The sequence below is a fragment of the Denticeps clupeoides genome, chromosome 12 (genome assembly GCF_900700375.1).
Source record: "Denticeps clupeoides chromosome 12, fDenClu1.1, whole genome shotgun sequence".
In the NCBI taxonomy this organism is placed as follows: Eukaryota; Metazoa; Chordata; class Actinopteri; order Clupeiformes; family Denticipitidae; genus Denticeps; species Denticeps clupeoides.
The window spans coordinates 17,149,033-17,166,379 of NC_041718.1; the positions used below are offsets into that span (position 1 = coordinate 17,149,033).

At 43.4% G+C, this 17,347-nt stretch overlaps 2 protein-coding genes across 2 annotated transcripts in view; both read right to left on the reverse strand.

Annotated features, from left to right (window-relative positions):
• Positions 1-1,204: 1,204 nt before the first annotated feature.
• Positions 1,205-9,021, reverse strand: soat2 (sterol O-acyltransferase 2). Its single transcript, XM_028998799.1, has 16 exons — positions 8,831-9,021; positions 7,461-7,578; positions 6,540-6,595; positions 6,223-6,365; positions 6,079-6,132; positions 5,893-6,000; positions 5,339-5,621; positions 4,616-4,691; positions 4,368-4,452; positions 4,240-4,285; positions 3,353-3,482; positions 2,520-2,617; positions 2,282-2,380; positions 2,057-2,192; positions 1,826-1,971; positions 1,205-1,277 (listed from the first exon to the last, which is right to left on the reverse strand). Exons 2-16 carry the CDS (start codon positions 7,555-7,557, stop codon positions 1,224-1,226), a joined length of 1,611 nt encoding a protein of 536 aa, XP_028854632.1. The 5' UTR covers positions 7,558-7,578; positions 8,831-9,021; the 3' UTR covers positions 1,205-1,223.
• Positions 9,022-9,736: 715 nt separating this feature from the next.
• kif5ab (kinesin family member 5A, b) overlaps positions 9,737-17,347 on the reverse strand; it is a 29,920-nt gene continuing 22,309 nt past the window's right edge. Inside the window, exons 24-29 of the mRNA XM_028997529.1 lie at positions 14,975-15,191; positions 13,941-14,100; positions 13,223-13,302; positions 12,871-12,898; positions 12,534-12,655; positions 9,737-12,063 (exon numbers count right to left, since the gene is read on the reverse strand). Of these exons, the coding sequence (XP_028853362.1) occupies positions 12,547-12,655; positions 12,871-12,898; positions 13,223-13,302; positions 13,941-14,100; positions 14,975-15,191 (594 nt within the window). The 3' untranslated portion in view covers positions 9,737-12,063; positions 12,534-12,546. The remainder of the gene's footprint in view (positions 12,064-12,533; positions 12,656-12,870; positions 12,899-13,222; positions 13,303-13,940; positions 14,101-14,974; positions 15,192-17,347) is intronic.

Sequence of the window (17,347 nt, forward strand, 5' to 3'; positions counted from 1 at the left end):
AAAACATTTAAGTTAAGAAAGGTACTGCCTAAGAACCACCTCACACTGGGTTAAAAGCCAGGGTGTAAAAGTGAGTTTTTAAACGAGAATGGTCCATTGATAATCTTAGTGTGATTTTTGTGTAATTTTGTTGTCAGCAAATTCAACTATGTATAAAACAAAGTATTTAATAATAATAATTCATTCATTCAGATCTATGATGTCTTATTTTTGTTTCCTTTATTTTTTTGAGGTGCGTCAATCATATTTCATCTGTCCACAGAGAAAGTGAAGTGATTTTCATTTTGAAGCACTGTACACAGTGACACAACGAAATGTGTCCTCTGCATTTAACCATCACCCTTAGTGAAGAGTGGGCAGCAACAGGATTCGAACTGGCAGCCTTGTGGTGTGTTGAGGACATGTCTTTTTTTAAAAACAAGACCTGGGCCTGGGAAGATTTTTATTTTGGACATAAAAAAAATTACACATGCTCCAGTAAAGAGTAACGGAGGGATGACCTGCCATACAAAAGATGCGCGACACGCTCTAGTTATTCCAGTAGGCGATTATGAAGCATCACAGGCCAGTGGGATGTCGAAGCTGCATATGTTCTGCTGGTATGCAACGTGGTTTCAGCCGAAGTCCTTCCCCATGTGCCTGCAGATCAGTGCTGCTGATCAACTGATAAAACATAAATGACAGGCCAGAGAAGGTAGACGGAGCTCCTGAACAGGTCTCACAGGTTTTAACCCAGCCATGTCAGGACAAGTAAGTGGACCGTTCGTACCCATGAGAACCGAAAGGGAGCCGTTCTAATTTGTTCTTTCCTTCTATATTAAATTTCTGTGCAGTTTACTGGTTGTTATTTTTATTGATTATATATCTAGTGAATTACATTATGCCATTAAAGACTCATTCATCTATAGGTCTTTTTAGCAGGAAAGGAAAGATTCATTTTGGGGTTTACTCAAATATCATCATTCATTCATTAATACATGTAAGTACATATGTACATATTTATTCAACAAACAATAACAAGTACCACTGTGCAGTACTAGTGTAATATTGCATATATACATGCCATAGTTATCTGAAATGGGAATAAAATTAAAATCAAATCATATATATACATAAACATGTGGGATCTCGCAAAAAATCCTGCTTTTCTTATGCATGTCGAAAATTCTTACTCAATAATATTAAGCACAAATATCCATATTCACAGTGATGAGGTGCAGCCTTCACTCGTAGATACAGGTCCAAGATCTTGGCGTCACCAGCTCCCAGAAGCTGGTCTGTTTATGGAAATCACATTCAAAAATTGTCATTGAATAATAGTTGATGCTCAAACGGATTGAATGAAATCAAGTCCAATCCTTAAATAACTTTTTCTGTAACCCATCAGAAAATAATCCAATAAATGAATTTTTCCTTTTTTTTTCTATAAGTGCGCCTTGCACCATCTGCCACTTCATCCCACAGACCCTCATTTACTGTCATTCCTGCAGGCAAATCCCAAACAGTGCTTTAAAGCGCTCTTCACAAGGAATCCTTACCCCAGTGCAGATTAAAAGGTCACCAGAGGCGTTGGGTGAATGTAATATGTGTGTATGTGGACCAGCAAGGTTTTTTTGCATGAATATAAATGCACCAATCTGGCCTTCCTTCTCCTGTTACAACCTTCTTAAAGTGATGTTTAATAGGTACAGTATAACCCGTGGCCTCTGCTCTTCAGTCACTGGAGTTCACCAGCATGCACATGTAATTTTTTACAATTATATTCTGTCACATCTGACATTAATGATCAATTTTGACCCCCGCGGTTGGCGGCGGAAGAACTCACCCCGGTGCGGGCGCAGTGGATTTGGGCGTACCACTCCTGGCAGTACAAGCACACCTGCATGCCCTGACCCAGCATAAGGCAGGTCCACATGATGATGTTCCACACGTGGCTCTGGCGCTTGTCATTCAAGGCAAAGTTGAACACCACTGGCAGAAGGACAGAAGTTCATCACTGACTCCGAGCGCACAGTTGATCTCTCCTGTTAAGCAGCTACAAGATAAAGGGTCTTACTTCCAAAAACAGCAAACAGGCAGAACATGACAGGGTAGAAGAAGCCGAAGCACATGGTCATGGCGTACTCGTGCGCCACGGCCGAGAGGCCAAACACCCACAACATGGCAGCCGAGCGGGACTTTCTCCCCGTCAGCTGCAGAAAAGATATTAATAATGATGATGATCGTCATCATTTTATTTAGCTCAGTTTGAAAGCATAAAAGGAAGTGGGCGGAGCCTCACCCACAGAACGTCTCTGTAGCCGTAGTAAAACAGCCAGTCATGCACTACAACATTCCAAGTGCGGAAGTAGTTGGCAAAGGAGGTCGAGTTCCACCAGTCCTTAAAATTAAAGCGCAGCAGTTGTGCATGATTATAACATTAACACCGATCGATCGCAATTATGTTAACGGGCCCGCTTCATTGATCATCCTTCTCATTTAAGCGCATTATTTAGCACTCCTGATTAGTAACACAATACCTTGTAAAACATCCGGTCAGCAAATCTCAGCAGCTCAGCGAAGGCATTGAGCCAGCAGTGCAGGAAGCCGTAGAAGCCCAGCAGCATCATCAGTATCCCTGAGACACAACAGGGCACGCGGCCCTCAGTTCAGAGATTCCGAGGACAGTAACACCGACTGTAGCAACGTAAAAAATTCGAACAGCCTCATTTCAGTCTAAAAGCCTTACTTTGATTGACACCAAATCCAGAAACAAATAGGATGCACAACAGTTTTTGAGATTTGCACTAGATAAATTGTTAGGTTTCTTCTTAGGGCGTCCGATAAATTCCTTAAATGTAAATGTAATACTTTTATTTAGGTGTGAAGGGTGGATGTGCATACCCAGACCATTAGCAATTCCTGTAATAATTCGATCTGCGTGATTATTTTTTATTTGGATAATTATTAGTAAGAATTATGTACCTACATACAAATAATTGTCATTGTTCAATTGTTTTTATGTTATTATTAAACAATATAAAACAGAACAGCGTGTTGTTCAGATGAGCTCGTGCTAAGTATATATAGTTTTCTGTCTGTGCTCATGATTGGTTTGATTATTAACCTTTGAGCAGAAATCTAGCATGTAAATTATGGGAACGACAACGCAAGAACTCAGCCAGCAGGCAGGGCGTAAGGTAGCACAGTAAACAAAAGGTCAAAGGTCACACAGATCTCAGTGCTGTAATGTGCAGTCCCTGTGATAAAGTGGCTCAACCCTCTTTTAGCCACAGTGAAGAGTAATTGAGCTTTTATTCTCTGGGAATAGCAGATTTCTGGTTTGCGTGTAGCTTTAGTTCACCAATAGTACCTGGCAGGATAGCGTGGAACATGGACAGCACCAGTGTCCTGGTGGTGAACGATTTATTGCCCTCATTCTGAAACACCGGAATGCAGAGCCGCACCAGGATGAAGTTCAAATAGAATGTGCTGCCAAGGACCTACAGGGTAGGACACAACACGTCACATGACCTGGCCCACATGCAAATAATCTCGGTAACTACTGACTAAAGTTGTCAGCCCGGGTTTCTGATGTGACATCTGTACCATGTTCGCGCACATTCTTTCATGTAGGCTTAGCAGATACAGATCAGCACTGCAGTAATCCTGTTCTCCAAATGAGGGCACATTTAAAGTTCACATTTCTTTACCTCTACGTGCTTTTTTTTTCATATACTGTACAGGCCAAAAGTTTGGACACACCTTCTCATTCATTCATGTGTTTTCTTTATTTTCATGACCATTTACGTTGGTAGATTCTCACTGAAGGCATCAAAACTATGAATGAACACATGTGGAGTTATGTACTTAACAAAAAAAGGTGGAATAACTGAAAATATGTTTTATATTCTAGTTTCCTTGCTCTGATTACTGCTTTGCACACTCTTGCCTTCAGTGAGAATCTACCAATGTAAATGGTCATGAAAATAAAGAAAACACATTGAATGAGAAGGTGTGTCAAAACTTTTGACTTGTACTGTACATTATAATAACATACATGACTTAATACATTGCTACTACACTGATACTCCTGCATACTCATTATATATTTTTAATTCTTGTTTTTTTTATTTTGCACTGTATATGTATAATTGTATTCTATTGTATCAATTGTCGTCATTTTGGATTTGCATGTTTTTTCTGCAGAAACAACATTTTAACCCTCGGCGTGATGGGGTGCCAGTCACGGCTACTCACCTTCAACAAATTGCTTATTACCACATTCCACCTAATGTGAGAATTTCTGTAAGAAAGATCAATAAAATCCATATGATTTGTATGAACATTTCTTAAAACTACACAATGTATATTGGAGTGCAGCTCACCTGGGGTAAGACTCCCTGTAGATTAAAGTGGGAGCAAAGAGGAAGTACAGATAACTGGACAGTGTGGGGATTCTGGGCGATTCTCCTAAAAAAAAAAGAAGCAAATATTGGATAGAAAATGTTGAGAGAATAAGTTAATAAATAAGAAAATAATTCAAGTATTACCATATAAAAAATCTGCACCCACTGTGCACTGATCTATCAGATTATTAGCTGTAAAAATCAATGCGGACACAGAGCATGATTACCCTGCTGTGGGGCGTTTTTGATGACTGACGGAACGCTCTCCCGGATGAAAGAGTAGCTCTTCATCAGGAACCTGATCTGAGGGGAGGTAGGTGAATTGAAGGTGAGTATGTGCGAACGCTGGTGTGTTTATAACCAATTCTTGTTGACCTCCAGGGCACCAGTTGTCTAATAGGTGTCTGTTGCTGGACAACCAACGTACAGGCTGAAGACCTGACCAGAATGACCCATCGCTTCAGGTTTTTATTGTAACAGTGTGCATTGAGAAACATCGGATTCGAATCCCAATCCGCCAAGGTTCCACTGAGGTGCCACTGAGCAAAGCACCGCCCCCACACACTGCTCCCCGGGCACCTGTCATGGCCGCCCACTGCTCACTCAGGGTGATGGGTTAAATGCAGAGGAGAAATTTCACTGTGTGCACCGTGTGCTGTGCTGCTGTGTATCACATGTGACAATCACTTCACTTTGTTTTCCTATCAGATTCATTCGAATTTGGACACTCATCCTGTGAACCAGAAGACCCAGGTTCAAACCCCACTTACTACCATTGTGTCCCTGAGCAAGACACTTAACCCTGAGTGTCTAAAAGGGGGGGACTGTCCCTGTAACTACTGATTGTAAGTTGCTTCGGATAAGGGCTTCTGATAAATGCTGTAAATGTAATGTCATGTAAATGTGTACTGATCTGTTTTTTCCCACGTGAAAGGAGGTTTTATACATACCTGCTCCATGGTGATGATGAATCGGGACACTGGAGGCAGCTGATGGTGCAAGACAGCATATAACGGGAAGAATCCCAGTACTAACACATGAATCGCAGCCAGAATCAGGGTCGCTGTGACCGACACCATGATTTTGTATCTGCTGCTGTGGTAGAGTTCACCCCACACACACAGGGCACCATACGGCCCCAGCAGGGTATAGGTGAACATGATGAACCAGGTCCATGCCACCACAGACAGCTTCCCGAATGCATAGATGAAAAGGTCAAACTCTGGAACGAGCCTGGGAGCAAAATGTCACAAAGAAAAAGGATGGTGGAATGACCTATTAAATACTTTTATTTCTCATGCATTCAATTTCATTGTCAAAAATGTGTAATATATATAGATAAATGCCATAAATGTAAATGTTGCTGACTGACAGAGCGTCGCTGGATGAATGTGGTCCAAACCACATTCATCCAGGGTCACTCCAGTTGAAGCACACAGGAGACATGTCAATAACCCAACATGTCAATAAAGACAGCATGTCCCCAAAATGCAGACACGCCTACCTGCCCTGGTCAATGAAGTTCACCGCCATGGTGCTGAATATGAAAAGCAGCAGGGCAGCAATGAACATGTGGTAGATGGTCCTGATGTGGGGGATCTCAAACAGTTCGCTGAAAACGGGAAGAGAGAGACTGGTAAATGAAACGAGACAAGTAAACATGACACTTCGCAGTAAACAGTGCACTTACTCTAGCAGGGACTGTCTGGCGGTGAAGACCTTCCCATCGTCCGGTTTGTGGGCCCTGAAATCAATAAGAGGAACATTTCTGTGTCCTAGTTTTTGTCCTTTTTTTGTATTTAGAGGTCTGGTTGGCCATTGGCTGGACACTCACCTGGGCACTGGGGGGTTGCTGGTCTTCTCATTCACAGTCGTGCCAGTGCAGAGTGACAAGGACTCTATGGACTGAGTAATGGCCCTGTCCAGCAGGTAGCTGAGATGACCTTGGACCTCTTGAAGGAGCTCTGCTTTTAATTGCTAAAAAACGTAATACGAATTTATATTTATCCTGTGGAATCAGTGCCATAGACAGACTTGCTTTATTACTCAACAACTACATTCTATTAACACAGTAACTATATGTACCTACATGAACTTGGACTGGGTCATGTTGACCCATGGGAGAAAACTGACTCATTGACTCTTTCTCACCTCCACATGTTGCCGCCATTGTCTGAGGTCTTCTGTCTCAAGGCCGGTGTATTTATCTGCAAAAACAATTTTCATCCAGTTCACAGATATCATCCGGATTTCATTCCCAGTTTAATATGATGTGCATCGCACAGACACAAATCCACTTCAAACGGGATGTGTTAGGCCAGTATCAGGACAAACCAGGCCAAGCATTACATAATACTTCATAAACTGAGCTGTTTCATAAGCCGTTGAGTGTGTTTTGAGTTGCGTGTGTTTGATTCTCATTAACATAAAGTCTTGAAATATCTTTTATTTCTCGTGAGTATCTTGTTTGTCCCACTAAAAAAGACATTATATGATTAAGCCATTTTAAATTAAAATTTTAAAATTCAGAAAAAATGAGAAACCCTATAATAATAAGAACAACAACAACAACAACATTCATAATAATAATTATTGCTGTTATTATTAATAATTTGTTGTTGTTGATGCCATTATTAATTTAAAACAAGATCAATGAAGTTGATATATAGTATTTTTTGGTGATATTAGATGAAAAGGTTTGTCATGATGGATAGTTAATCAGTTATGTTGTATATCTTTTATAATATATTACTTTGAACTGAGATGGCCCTCACTGCTCGCAACCGTTTCAAATGAAATGAATGATGCATTTATCTGTTTAAAATTGAGATCTGAATGCTGCAGCACAGTGACTTATTTCCTTGCCCGATCTGTCAGGGTGTCTACAGAGCATTTCAGCATGTGTCACAGTGGTGCCATGTCAAATGTGACAATGTCCTGACAGGATATGGTACATCTTTTGATTACTTTCTGACCTTTTCATGAATGTGTTGTGAGCTAAAATGTGAGGAAAGCTAATTTTTTTGGGATAGTGATACATCTGCAAAGCTCTTTGAACTGCATGACGCCCACCAAGTTTTGAGAATCCATTAATTGTAGGCTGGTTCTCCCTTGGGTCTGGTCTTGTATTGCGGCGCCACACAGTGTGACTGGTCTCAGTGGTTGCCATGGTTTCTCCAAAGTCCCCAAACTGTGAGTGGAGAGAGAGAGAGAGAGAGAGAGATGTTGTCCTAACTTACTGAATACCCACTGGTATCCCTCCCTTCCAATAAAACGTGTGTTGTGTAGTGACGGGTTACTTTATGGAAAGTACTGGAAGTGCATGTAAAGTACAGAATATCACCCTCAGCATGGTGGGTGACTACTTGTGCTCCTTTTTCTGGCGTTTGGCATTATCCTCTGTCACTAACGGGGCAGCTAAGGGGAGCTCTGCTCCCTTGAAAATGACAGGAGATACCTTGAAAGCCTCCCCTTTTGTGTTTGTAATTGTTTGAAAAAAAATGTGTTCATTTGCAGTATTTGCAGTATTTGATTTGGCATTTCAGTGTTTATACTCAGTTTTGTTGAGCTGAGAGCGGTTGTGCAATTTGACCTCCTAATTATATACCATACATTCACAGAGATAAGTTCTGACTGGGTCAACATCACAGCTTTCCTCCTGGATTGGATATAGAACACACACACACACACACACATGTGACTGAATGCTATTGACATACAGCGGTCACAACTGAGTGGAACTTTTACCACTTGATGCCTGTATCTTAACAAAACTGTCCACAGCATGCAGTGTTTTAAAGATAGGTAACATAACTGGGGACATTTCTGTCGATGTTATGACTTATGTATGTGTAAAATGTAAAAAAAAACTGTATTGTATTGTAGTCTGTCATGTGCACTCACATGATATCAGATGATTTTTGAAAAACATTCTCATGTTTTTTAACAGATGGCAAACATGCTGTTCAATGTAAATACATGATCTTTTACTGATGAAACAGAAATAGACAGTGGCTGAAGGAATTGTTGTTTGTTGGCCCACGAAACCTGGAGAAACCTAAAGGTTCAGTGACCTAAAATAACTTTCACTTGAACAATATAAGATATAATGAACAATATAACATATTGTTATAACAACAATATATAACATATAACATATATATGCGTGAGTATATAGTTATATATGTAATAAAAGAGGCAGAATATAGCCTATATTTTGGTTTACCTAGTCCTTGACAAGGAATGCTATGTACCAAATCTGAAATGACCATTCTCAAGTGTCATCTGCTGTCACTGTGTCTTAAATAAAGAAGTGACACATGAAAACTTGAACTTAAGACATCAGCCAATAGGCCACCATTAAAACTTTCCATATTTCAAATTGTCTCAGACATTTCACTTTGTTCCTTCTGCTTGCCAAGACATCCCCAATTTTAACTTACTGTGTGTCCTGCTGAATCCACAGCCTCCCTCAGTCTTTGTCAGGGATGATTGGCAGGTTCCATATATCCTCGTAGACACCGCCTTTCACTGTGTGTGTGTGTGTTTGTGTTGTTGAACATAGGCAGCTTGCAGGCTCACACAACACAGATCACGATCTTGACCTCTCTGGAACAGAGTCTTCGTCCGCCAGTGCCCCTTTCCCCGCCTGTCACTGCTGGTCACTGTCCTGTTTTAAATGTATCGACCCGGAGCGAACCAAAATAGTTGCGAAATGTGCAAATAAAAGCAGCTTTGTGACACGTCTGGTACCACACACCCCTCATGGTAAACACACTCTTCTCCTGCCGCACTCTTGTGTGTGTTAATCAGGGCCACAGTGGCAGTAGCAGGATGCACAAGAGTAAAGTTCAAACATGGGACTTGGGGGATAATTGAGTTTGTTGACCCCTGGTCAATATGTAAATACGCCAGAGTATGGAATATTCAGCATGACTGTATCATTATTAAAATCCCCTTTCAGCCATGGAGGTTGCTAAAAATTGGATGTAATTTTCTGTATGCCTCAGTTTTGCCCAAAAGCGCCACAGGGCGCCATCTTCCAGTCAGTTTGTGCAACTGCAGCAAGAATCAAACACAGCAGAACCAAATTCACCTTAATCGTCTATTTAGGAGACATCTGATATGACCTAATAAAGAAACATCTAGGGAACAAAATTAATTACTGTGAAATATGCACAAATTACGTATATCTAATGCCCTCTGCTGAAATAGTCCTTTTTAGCTTTTCTTTTTGTTTGATTTATTTAAACAATATGAATCCATGTTGATTGATTTTGTATGACTTGCTTGTGCATAATGAACGTGGGTGGAAAAGTGAAGAAACACAGAAGAGACAGAAACAGGCCTTTGACCTTTGACCTGTTCTACAGAACTACTGATATGTAGACAGGCGTGTCTTTATTCAAAGTGAATCTTTAAGATAACATTGTGTATCTCAGCAGCTACAGAGGCATGTTTTACAGCATGCACTATTCACACACAATAAACAAACAAACAAACAAACAAACAATGCCATTGACATCCTGCCAGCCCACTGGTTTGCAGTTGATTAGTATGCTGTATTTGCCAGTCTGTTGTTATGTACTTTGTTTATTTTGCTATTTTTGTCCTATTGAGTTAATGCATTTATGTTGTTTTATTCTCAGAAAAGCGCTAACTAGAGTTTTAAAACGAGGCGAGAGATGAGGACAGGCCCACAGTTCGTTTCCAGTCAGCCACATCTACATTGTCAAGGCGAGGCTGGTGTCAGGCTTCAGAGGACTGGTGGCTGCACAGCAGGTGGCAACATGAAAATAAAATCAACAGCGAACGCGGCGCATGAACCATTCAAGTCCCATTACAGTGTATGATGCTGATTCCCCTCCACGGATCTGATGGTCGTCGTGCTGCAGAGGAGCTGGAGGTGAACTGCCCGTCAGAGCCACACACACACACAGACGCAACCCTTCTCCATGACCCACAAGCCCCCTGTAAATCCCCCTCGGCCCCTGATTGGCTGATCAGGAGTTTAATGGAGAGGGCAGGCCAGGCATGATGCGATCCTGAAAGTGTGGTTGTGCTATGTGTGTGTTTGTGTGTGTTTTGCCCCATGCCACACTGGTAGATGTGGCTGTTTAGTGGCTCGTTATAAGCCATTAGCTCTGGGCAGAACATGCCAGCAGCGCAGCCTCATTCAATCCTGGGCGTCGAGGGCAGCCAATTAAATGTTTCCCTAATGAAGCCCAGGCACGAAGCCCATGTCGTCCCACAGTTATCTAATTTGTGGGCAAATTAAACAAAATAAAATATGTGCAATTAAAGGCTTCAAAGGAATTAAGTTTGCGTACATCCTTTTCCTCTTTTTTCAAATATTAAAAGTACAATAAATAAAAAGTGTAGTATAAATCTGCATGAACAATATTAAATGAAAAGGTAAGAAAACAAAAACAGACACACAGAATGAAATGACTGTGGAACACAGTGCGCTGTATAAAAATAGTTGCTACACAATAACTCCACCATTCTCACATTATTATCCTCGTTTCTGCCTATGTACACCATCTATCGGAGAACGAGGAGACAGATCACTACAGACATACCGACAACGGGACGGTCGTTACAGCACGTGGTACAGATACATACGTCGCGTCTTTTCCTTTTCTTTTGTCGTTTTTTTTTAATAACACTCTAAAGAAGAAATGCCCCAGTGTCACTAGTCCCCTACAGGAACTACTGCTGTTTTATGAACAACCAAGAAAAAAAAAAAAGAACCTCCACACTCATTAGCCACATATGCATTGATCTTTTTTCCATTTTTTTTTTAATGAAAGGCAGCAGGCGTGGAACCAGCAGCATGGTGGGCCGGAAGATGATGGCCCATTTTTACGGCTCTATACAGCCACACTGTCTACTGTCTGTATTTTCGGTCTTGCTTTATCCTGCTGGATTTGTGGAATGCTTAAATATATCTATACGAGGCTTTTCTCACTCGGTAGCTGTTTATAATTGCAGCAGGCTGCACATTATTGGAATAGGGAGAAAACAAGAAAAAAAAAATCATATACCAGTTTCTCATACCACTGAGCAGCAATTCATGAAATATTATGTTGATGCTAGTTTTACATTTACATTATACATTTCACTGTTTAGAAAGGTAATTAGAATGAGTATAGTCTCCACAAATCAACTAAAAAAAGATGAATAAAATAAGGCGTTGCATTCTGCTCAGTGGTACAACTGGCAGCTGATCACCCTCCATGGATCTGACGGATGTGAAAAAAAAACCCCACACAAATCCATAAGGAGGTACAAAAAGACTTAACCGGCCATTCAAAATGATCCAGCGCCCCAAGTGGTCAGTTTCGAGCGTGGAATCTCTCCAAAAATTACCCTACTGGGCCAGGAAAAGAGAATTGGAGTGTGGGAGAGCTGCCAAGCTTAGTGTTCGGAAACAGCATCTGCCACAGTTCAGCTCTTTCTAGAAGAATTACATATATGTACATGTCATAAAAGTGAATATAGATATCATAAATGACAGATAGTGAAGGGGGAAAAAAAAGACTGTTTGGGATGAGACAATCTATAGGGAAGACTACTCAAGGGAATAGGAGTCCCACGACTCACAGGACAGAGGAGAGAAAAAGACGAGAGAAGAAATGACAGGCAGCATGCTGATATTGGATGAACAGCCCATCTGAAAGAGAGACACAGAGATTAAAAACAATTAGTTGGTAGCCGTCTGATAAGGAACAGTCATTTACTGTACATGTGGTGTACGGTTTACCCTCCCTGAGACCCGGAACACCGTTATGATATCTAGAACACTGTTCTTTTGGACATCCTCAGATCAAAATCTTACTCCCATTTGCCCGTTTCTAAGAACAATGTCTGTCTACCTCATTCGGCTGAGTGTTTCTTGAAGTCTACAAAAATAAGTGCCACAGAGGTGCGACTGAGCAAAGCACCGTCCCCACACACTGCTCCCCGGGCACCTGTCATGGCTGCCCACTGCTCACTCAGGGTGATGGGTTAAATGCAGAGGACAAATTTCACTGTGTGCACCGTGTGCTGTGCTGCTGTGTATCACATGTGACAATCACTTCAATTTATACATGGGACCAGAGCGAATGGCTGTGTGTGAGAATATGAGGGGCGTGTCCTTACCTGGCCTGAGGCATTAGCTGGCGGCAGTCTGCTGCTGGGGGGCGTAGAGCTGGTTGCGCTCGTCGGCGCGCGTGGCGCAGTGCCCGTCGCCGCTGGACACAGAGGGCACACTCAGAGGCAAGCTACACGGCGGCGGGTGGCGGGTGGCGGCAGAGCGAAGCAGCACACGCGGTCCACCGGGGGGCAGCAGAGCCAAGCAACCCGCAGCGCCGCGGCAGCACAGAAAAGCCATGACACGGGCCACGTCAGACATTTATCATCGCACACAACATCGTAATGCACTCCCACTCCCACTGTGCGTGTCACGCTGTATCTGCATGATGGTATCTGAGCTTACCTGTTGTCGTTGATGTCTTTAGCATTTCCTGAAAGCAGAGGGAAGAATGAAGACGAAGGGGGGGGGGGGGGGGGGTGAAAATCGGCCCTCTACCACGATAACGCACGCGGCCTCAATCAGAACAAGTTTTTATTGCCGCACCAGCACAAGGCCCGCAATGCTGGATTTCCTTTCCTCCATGTTCTCCATGTTCCACACATCATGCATTAATCTCGGCGTCTCCCTGATGGACACCACCGACTCACTGGACACCGCGTTCCGGTAACGTCACACTCACGGGTCACCAGCCTATTTCAACTCAACTCCACTCGATCTCGCGCCAGTTATTCTGTGCGTCAGGCCCAGAATTTACCGTTGTCCACGTTGAGCTGATAGGAGGAGTCCATAGTCCCAGTGGAGCCAACGGTGGAGTCGCTCGCCTCGACGGGCGCCCTGCGGACAGTGAAGGCAGCGGGTGACTACGGAGGAAGCTGCTGATTCCCATCAGCCACTGTGGTTTACTGGCGTAAACATTGAACTGTGGTTTACTCCTGTCAACATTGAACTATTCTTGCCCAACCTCTTGTCTTTTGCCCTGATGCAAGGGCAGAGGTTGGAATTGACTAATTAACAATTATCTTACCAATATTAGGCATTTTTTTCCAGACAGTATTGAATCAGACAATAAATTGGTCTGAAATGCATAACCTGCCAATGGCATCGTCTGCTTACAAGCCAACAGATATTAATTTACGGCATTTACCAGACGCCCTTATCCAGAGCGACTTACAATCAGTAGTTACAGGGACAGTCCCCCCCTGGAGCAACTTAGGATTAAGTGTCTTGCTCAGGGACACAATGGTAGTAAGTGGGGTTTGGACCTGGGTCTTCTGGTTCATAGGCGAGTGTGTTACCCACTAGGCTACTACCACCCTATTCAGCACTCGACTGCCATGTTTACAAGGTTCTAAATGAAGACCAAGCCTTGATACGTCACATGTGTCATGGACAAGTGTTTTGTTTCCGTATAAAAAGGAAGGTTTTAACAAATGTACACGTTCTCGTGGACATTGTATGTCAGGAGGACTTACGTGTTGCTCAGGATGCTGCTGGGCACGGTGGGCTTGACCGACTGCTGAGAGGGCGTGTGGAACATCACGTTGCTGAACGCGATTGGCTGGTCAGTGCTGCGCACGGGCAGGGGATTGGTGGGGGAGCAGGCAGGGTAATGACCCGGGCGAATCGGCTTGGCTGAGAAACAAAAGCAGGGCAAGAGCAAATCACAGAACAAAAATGGCTTCGCTTCAGTTTTAATCACTAAGAGGCTCCCAGAATGCCTGCCAAGTTGGGCCGCGGGCATCTGTCACTCCTACGGTGGCCTACTGCGGTCACCCACACCCAGCAAACAAGTCCAGGAAAATCTGTCAGCACCGAGAGCGCAGGTCCTCATTAGCAGCCTTTTAAATTCCTGTGTGAAGCTGATGTAATGTAATGGTCATCAGTTTACACCGTGGACATTTCACCTCCAGCAGAGTTGATCCAGATAATGACTTTGCCAATATTTTAATTAGAAGAGTCACCATCACAATAATCCAAGAACTCCACACACTGTCATAACCCACATCATTAAATTACATCTTATCTATGTAGCGTGTCATGTAATTAGTAATTAGTGCTAATTATCTTGTCCATTTTTAATATATTTGTGTGTAGCTGGTTAATTATTTTATTGCCATGTTATGCTGTGCCGAGGTTGTTGTCGAGACCAATACATGCTTCTTCTCCCATTATGGGAAGGATCCTAAGTTCAACACTAACTAAACACTCGAGCCAAAGGACCCGCCCCTCAAAATGAGACACGCCCAGTCGTCCACTGTGCTGTCTGTCTAAAACGCAACGTTGTAATGATGATTACAACTGTACAACCTACAACTCTGCGACTGTAGAGTGCACGAATGAGCAACAATTCAAACGGGTAGTGGTGCCTCGTGAGAATTTAGTTAAGAAAATGAATTATGAATCAAACAAATAATAGCATTAACATCAAATTCAGGCTATATGCAAGAAAGCAGTGATTTGGCTTGTCCTCCACGATCTAGGATCCCGGCGAGCTGCTGTGAATTACCGATCTGGGCGGCGTGGGGACGCCTCAGCGCGTTCCTGGCCCGCATCACATCCTTGATGCGCTCCACTTCCTGCTGGTAGCGGCGCCGGTCCTTCATGGCTCCCTCCTTCGCCTCCTTCAGTGCACCCTCCAGGGCCTTAACTCGCTCAGCCGTAGACCGAAGACGTTTCTCCAGTTTAGGAAGCTCACAACGCAGATCTGCATTGTCACGTACCAGCTGCGGAGAGGGGGGAAGGAGGGGAGCGGCAGATCAACAGTGGTTTCCTTGTTACCGTGACACCCATTGTAGGTTGGAGATATATATATATATATATATATATTAGACAGCAACTGAACAGTCTGTTCTCGAAGCTGATGCGGCGGAATATCGGCGCCATGAAATTCGAGCCCTCTGTCAGCACCGGCCTGGGATCGCTTTATAAAACAGACGGCATTTTCTGCCATTTTCCACCCGTTTTGCAGTTCAACAGCCTTCTATTACGGGGACGTTAGAAACATCCCCTCTAGCACTGGATCTGCAGGCATCTCATCGCCCGTTGAGATCAGCCTGGTTTTTAAAAACTATCGATCCCCTGTGAGCCGTGGGAACTCGTCTGAATGCGCAAGCACTCCGGCGTCGCCGCGGAGCCACTCTCTCTGGGTTAATGCTGCCGCAGTCGTGTCCGACTGTGAAAGACTCCATAATTGCAGCATTAGCTCGGCCGCGTCTGGCCAGGTTTTTTTTTAATTTTTTTTTTATTTAATGTTTTAATGTGTGCATATTTGAAGGTATGCGATTGTGCCCGTAAGCAGTTATTCTGCCCGGCCAGGCACCGAGTCAGGCCACCATTGTCCATGGGTCTGACCCAAATAGAGGAGACACACCCGTCTGCAGCTCCTCCCTAGAGCTGGGTGTGTGCCAGTCTGCAGTAGAGCTGTCTTGGCAGCACTATGCAGTCTTTAGCTTTAATGCATGAGGGTCTCTGAAATATAAGCGTGTTTATGTGTGGTGGGTCTGATCTTATCTGTAATGGATGTGATAATGAAGAGAAATATGAGTGTGAGAAAAAGTGTGTGTGTGAGTGTGTGTGTGTGTGCATGGTGCTATGTCATCCTGCAACTGCTGCGCAGTATTCAGTAAGCGATTGTGCCCATCCGCAGTGGCCTCAGGCTGGCAGTGCCAGCAGCGGGGCTCCCGGTGCTGCAGCAACCGTGATTGATGGGGTGGACGTCTTCGGTCCGTGCTGTGAGCATTAAGCACTGATCACGTTCATTTACAGCCTGATTCAAATGCAAATTACTGTGTGCACATTGAGTGACGATGATGAATGCGCAGCGGTCCAGTATTCACATACACTGCATAAAGACGAATGATCAATATGTTCTTGTTTTTTTTTAGCTTTCAAAACATTTTTATTTGTACTTACGCTTATTTCTGGTCATATTTTTACTAAAAACCTAAAGAAGAAATATGTTGTAACAATTGAAGGGTGCCAGCTTGTAAGAGGTTAAATTTAGTATAGGCTTGCGGCAATGTGTGCAAAGTGACTCGTCGCCCAGGCGACTGATTTACAACTTGCCCTATGCTGTTGCTATGATATCCTGTTTTTTCCTCACATGGTCTGAGCCCCATAGATACGCGCTCAGGCCACCCGAGGCCAATTATTATCAGCGGGGAACATCCAGAACTCGGCGAGAGATTCACAGCTCTCTGTGCTTCACGCAGTCCGCTTTGTTTTGCACATGACATGTCATCTTCGTACAGAACAAGCAGCATTTATTTATCCTACTATCCTGTGGTGCATATGTCAGCTCTCTTGGTCAGGCGAAAATGTATGGTGGGTGAGATGTTTTTTAGAGCCGTACCTTCCAGCACTAAGTGCATGGGCCATTTTTGCTCCTTTTTGCTAAACACGTGCACCCAAACATATAACCTATAATGCACCAATACTATAACCTACTCTTTGGCTTGGTAGTGGGCGTGGTCATGAGATGTTGTTAGCGGATGCTGTGGACTAGAAGTACTATGAGGTTAGGAGGTGGAAATGGAGGAGCAACGTAGGAGATGGACACTGCACTACTGTGTGTGTGAGTGTGTGTGTGCTGAAATGACAGAAGTGGCTTTCAATCGTCCAGAATGAGGAAGTTGTTTGTGTGGGAAAATATGATGGTTGATGCTAAAAAGCTATTTATCTGTTTCACTAGGATATCATTTTATATAAGATGTTGAAAGTGAAAGTGATTGTCACACGTGATACACAGCAGCACAGCAAACAGTGCACACAGTGAAATTTGTCCTCTCCATTTAACCCATCACCCTGAGTGAGCAGTGGGCAGCCATGACAGGCGCCCGGGGAGCAGAGTGTGGGGACGGTGCTTTGCTCAGTGGCACCT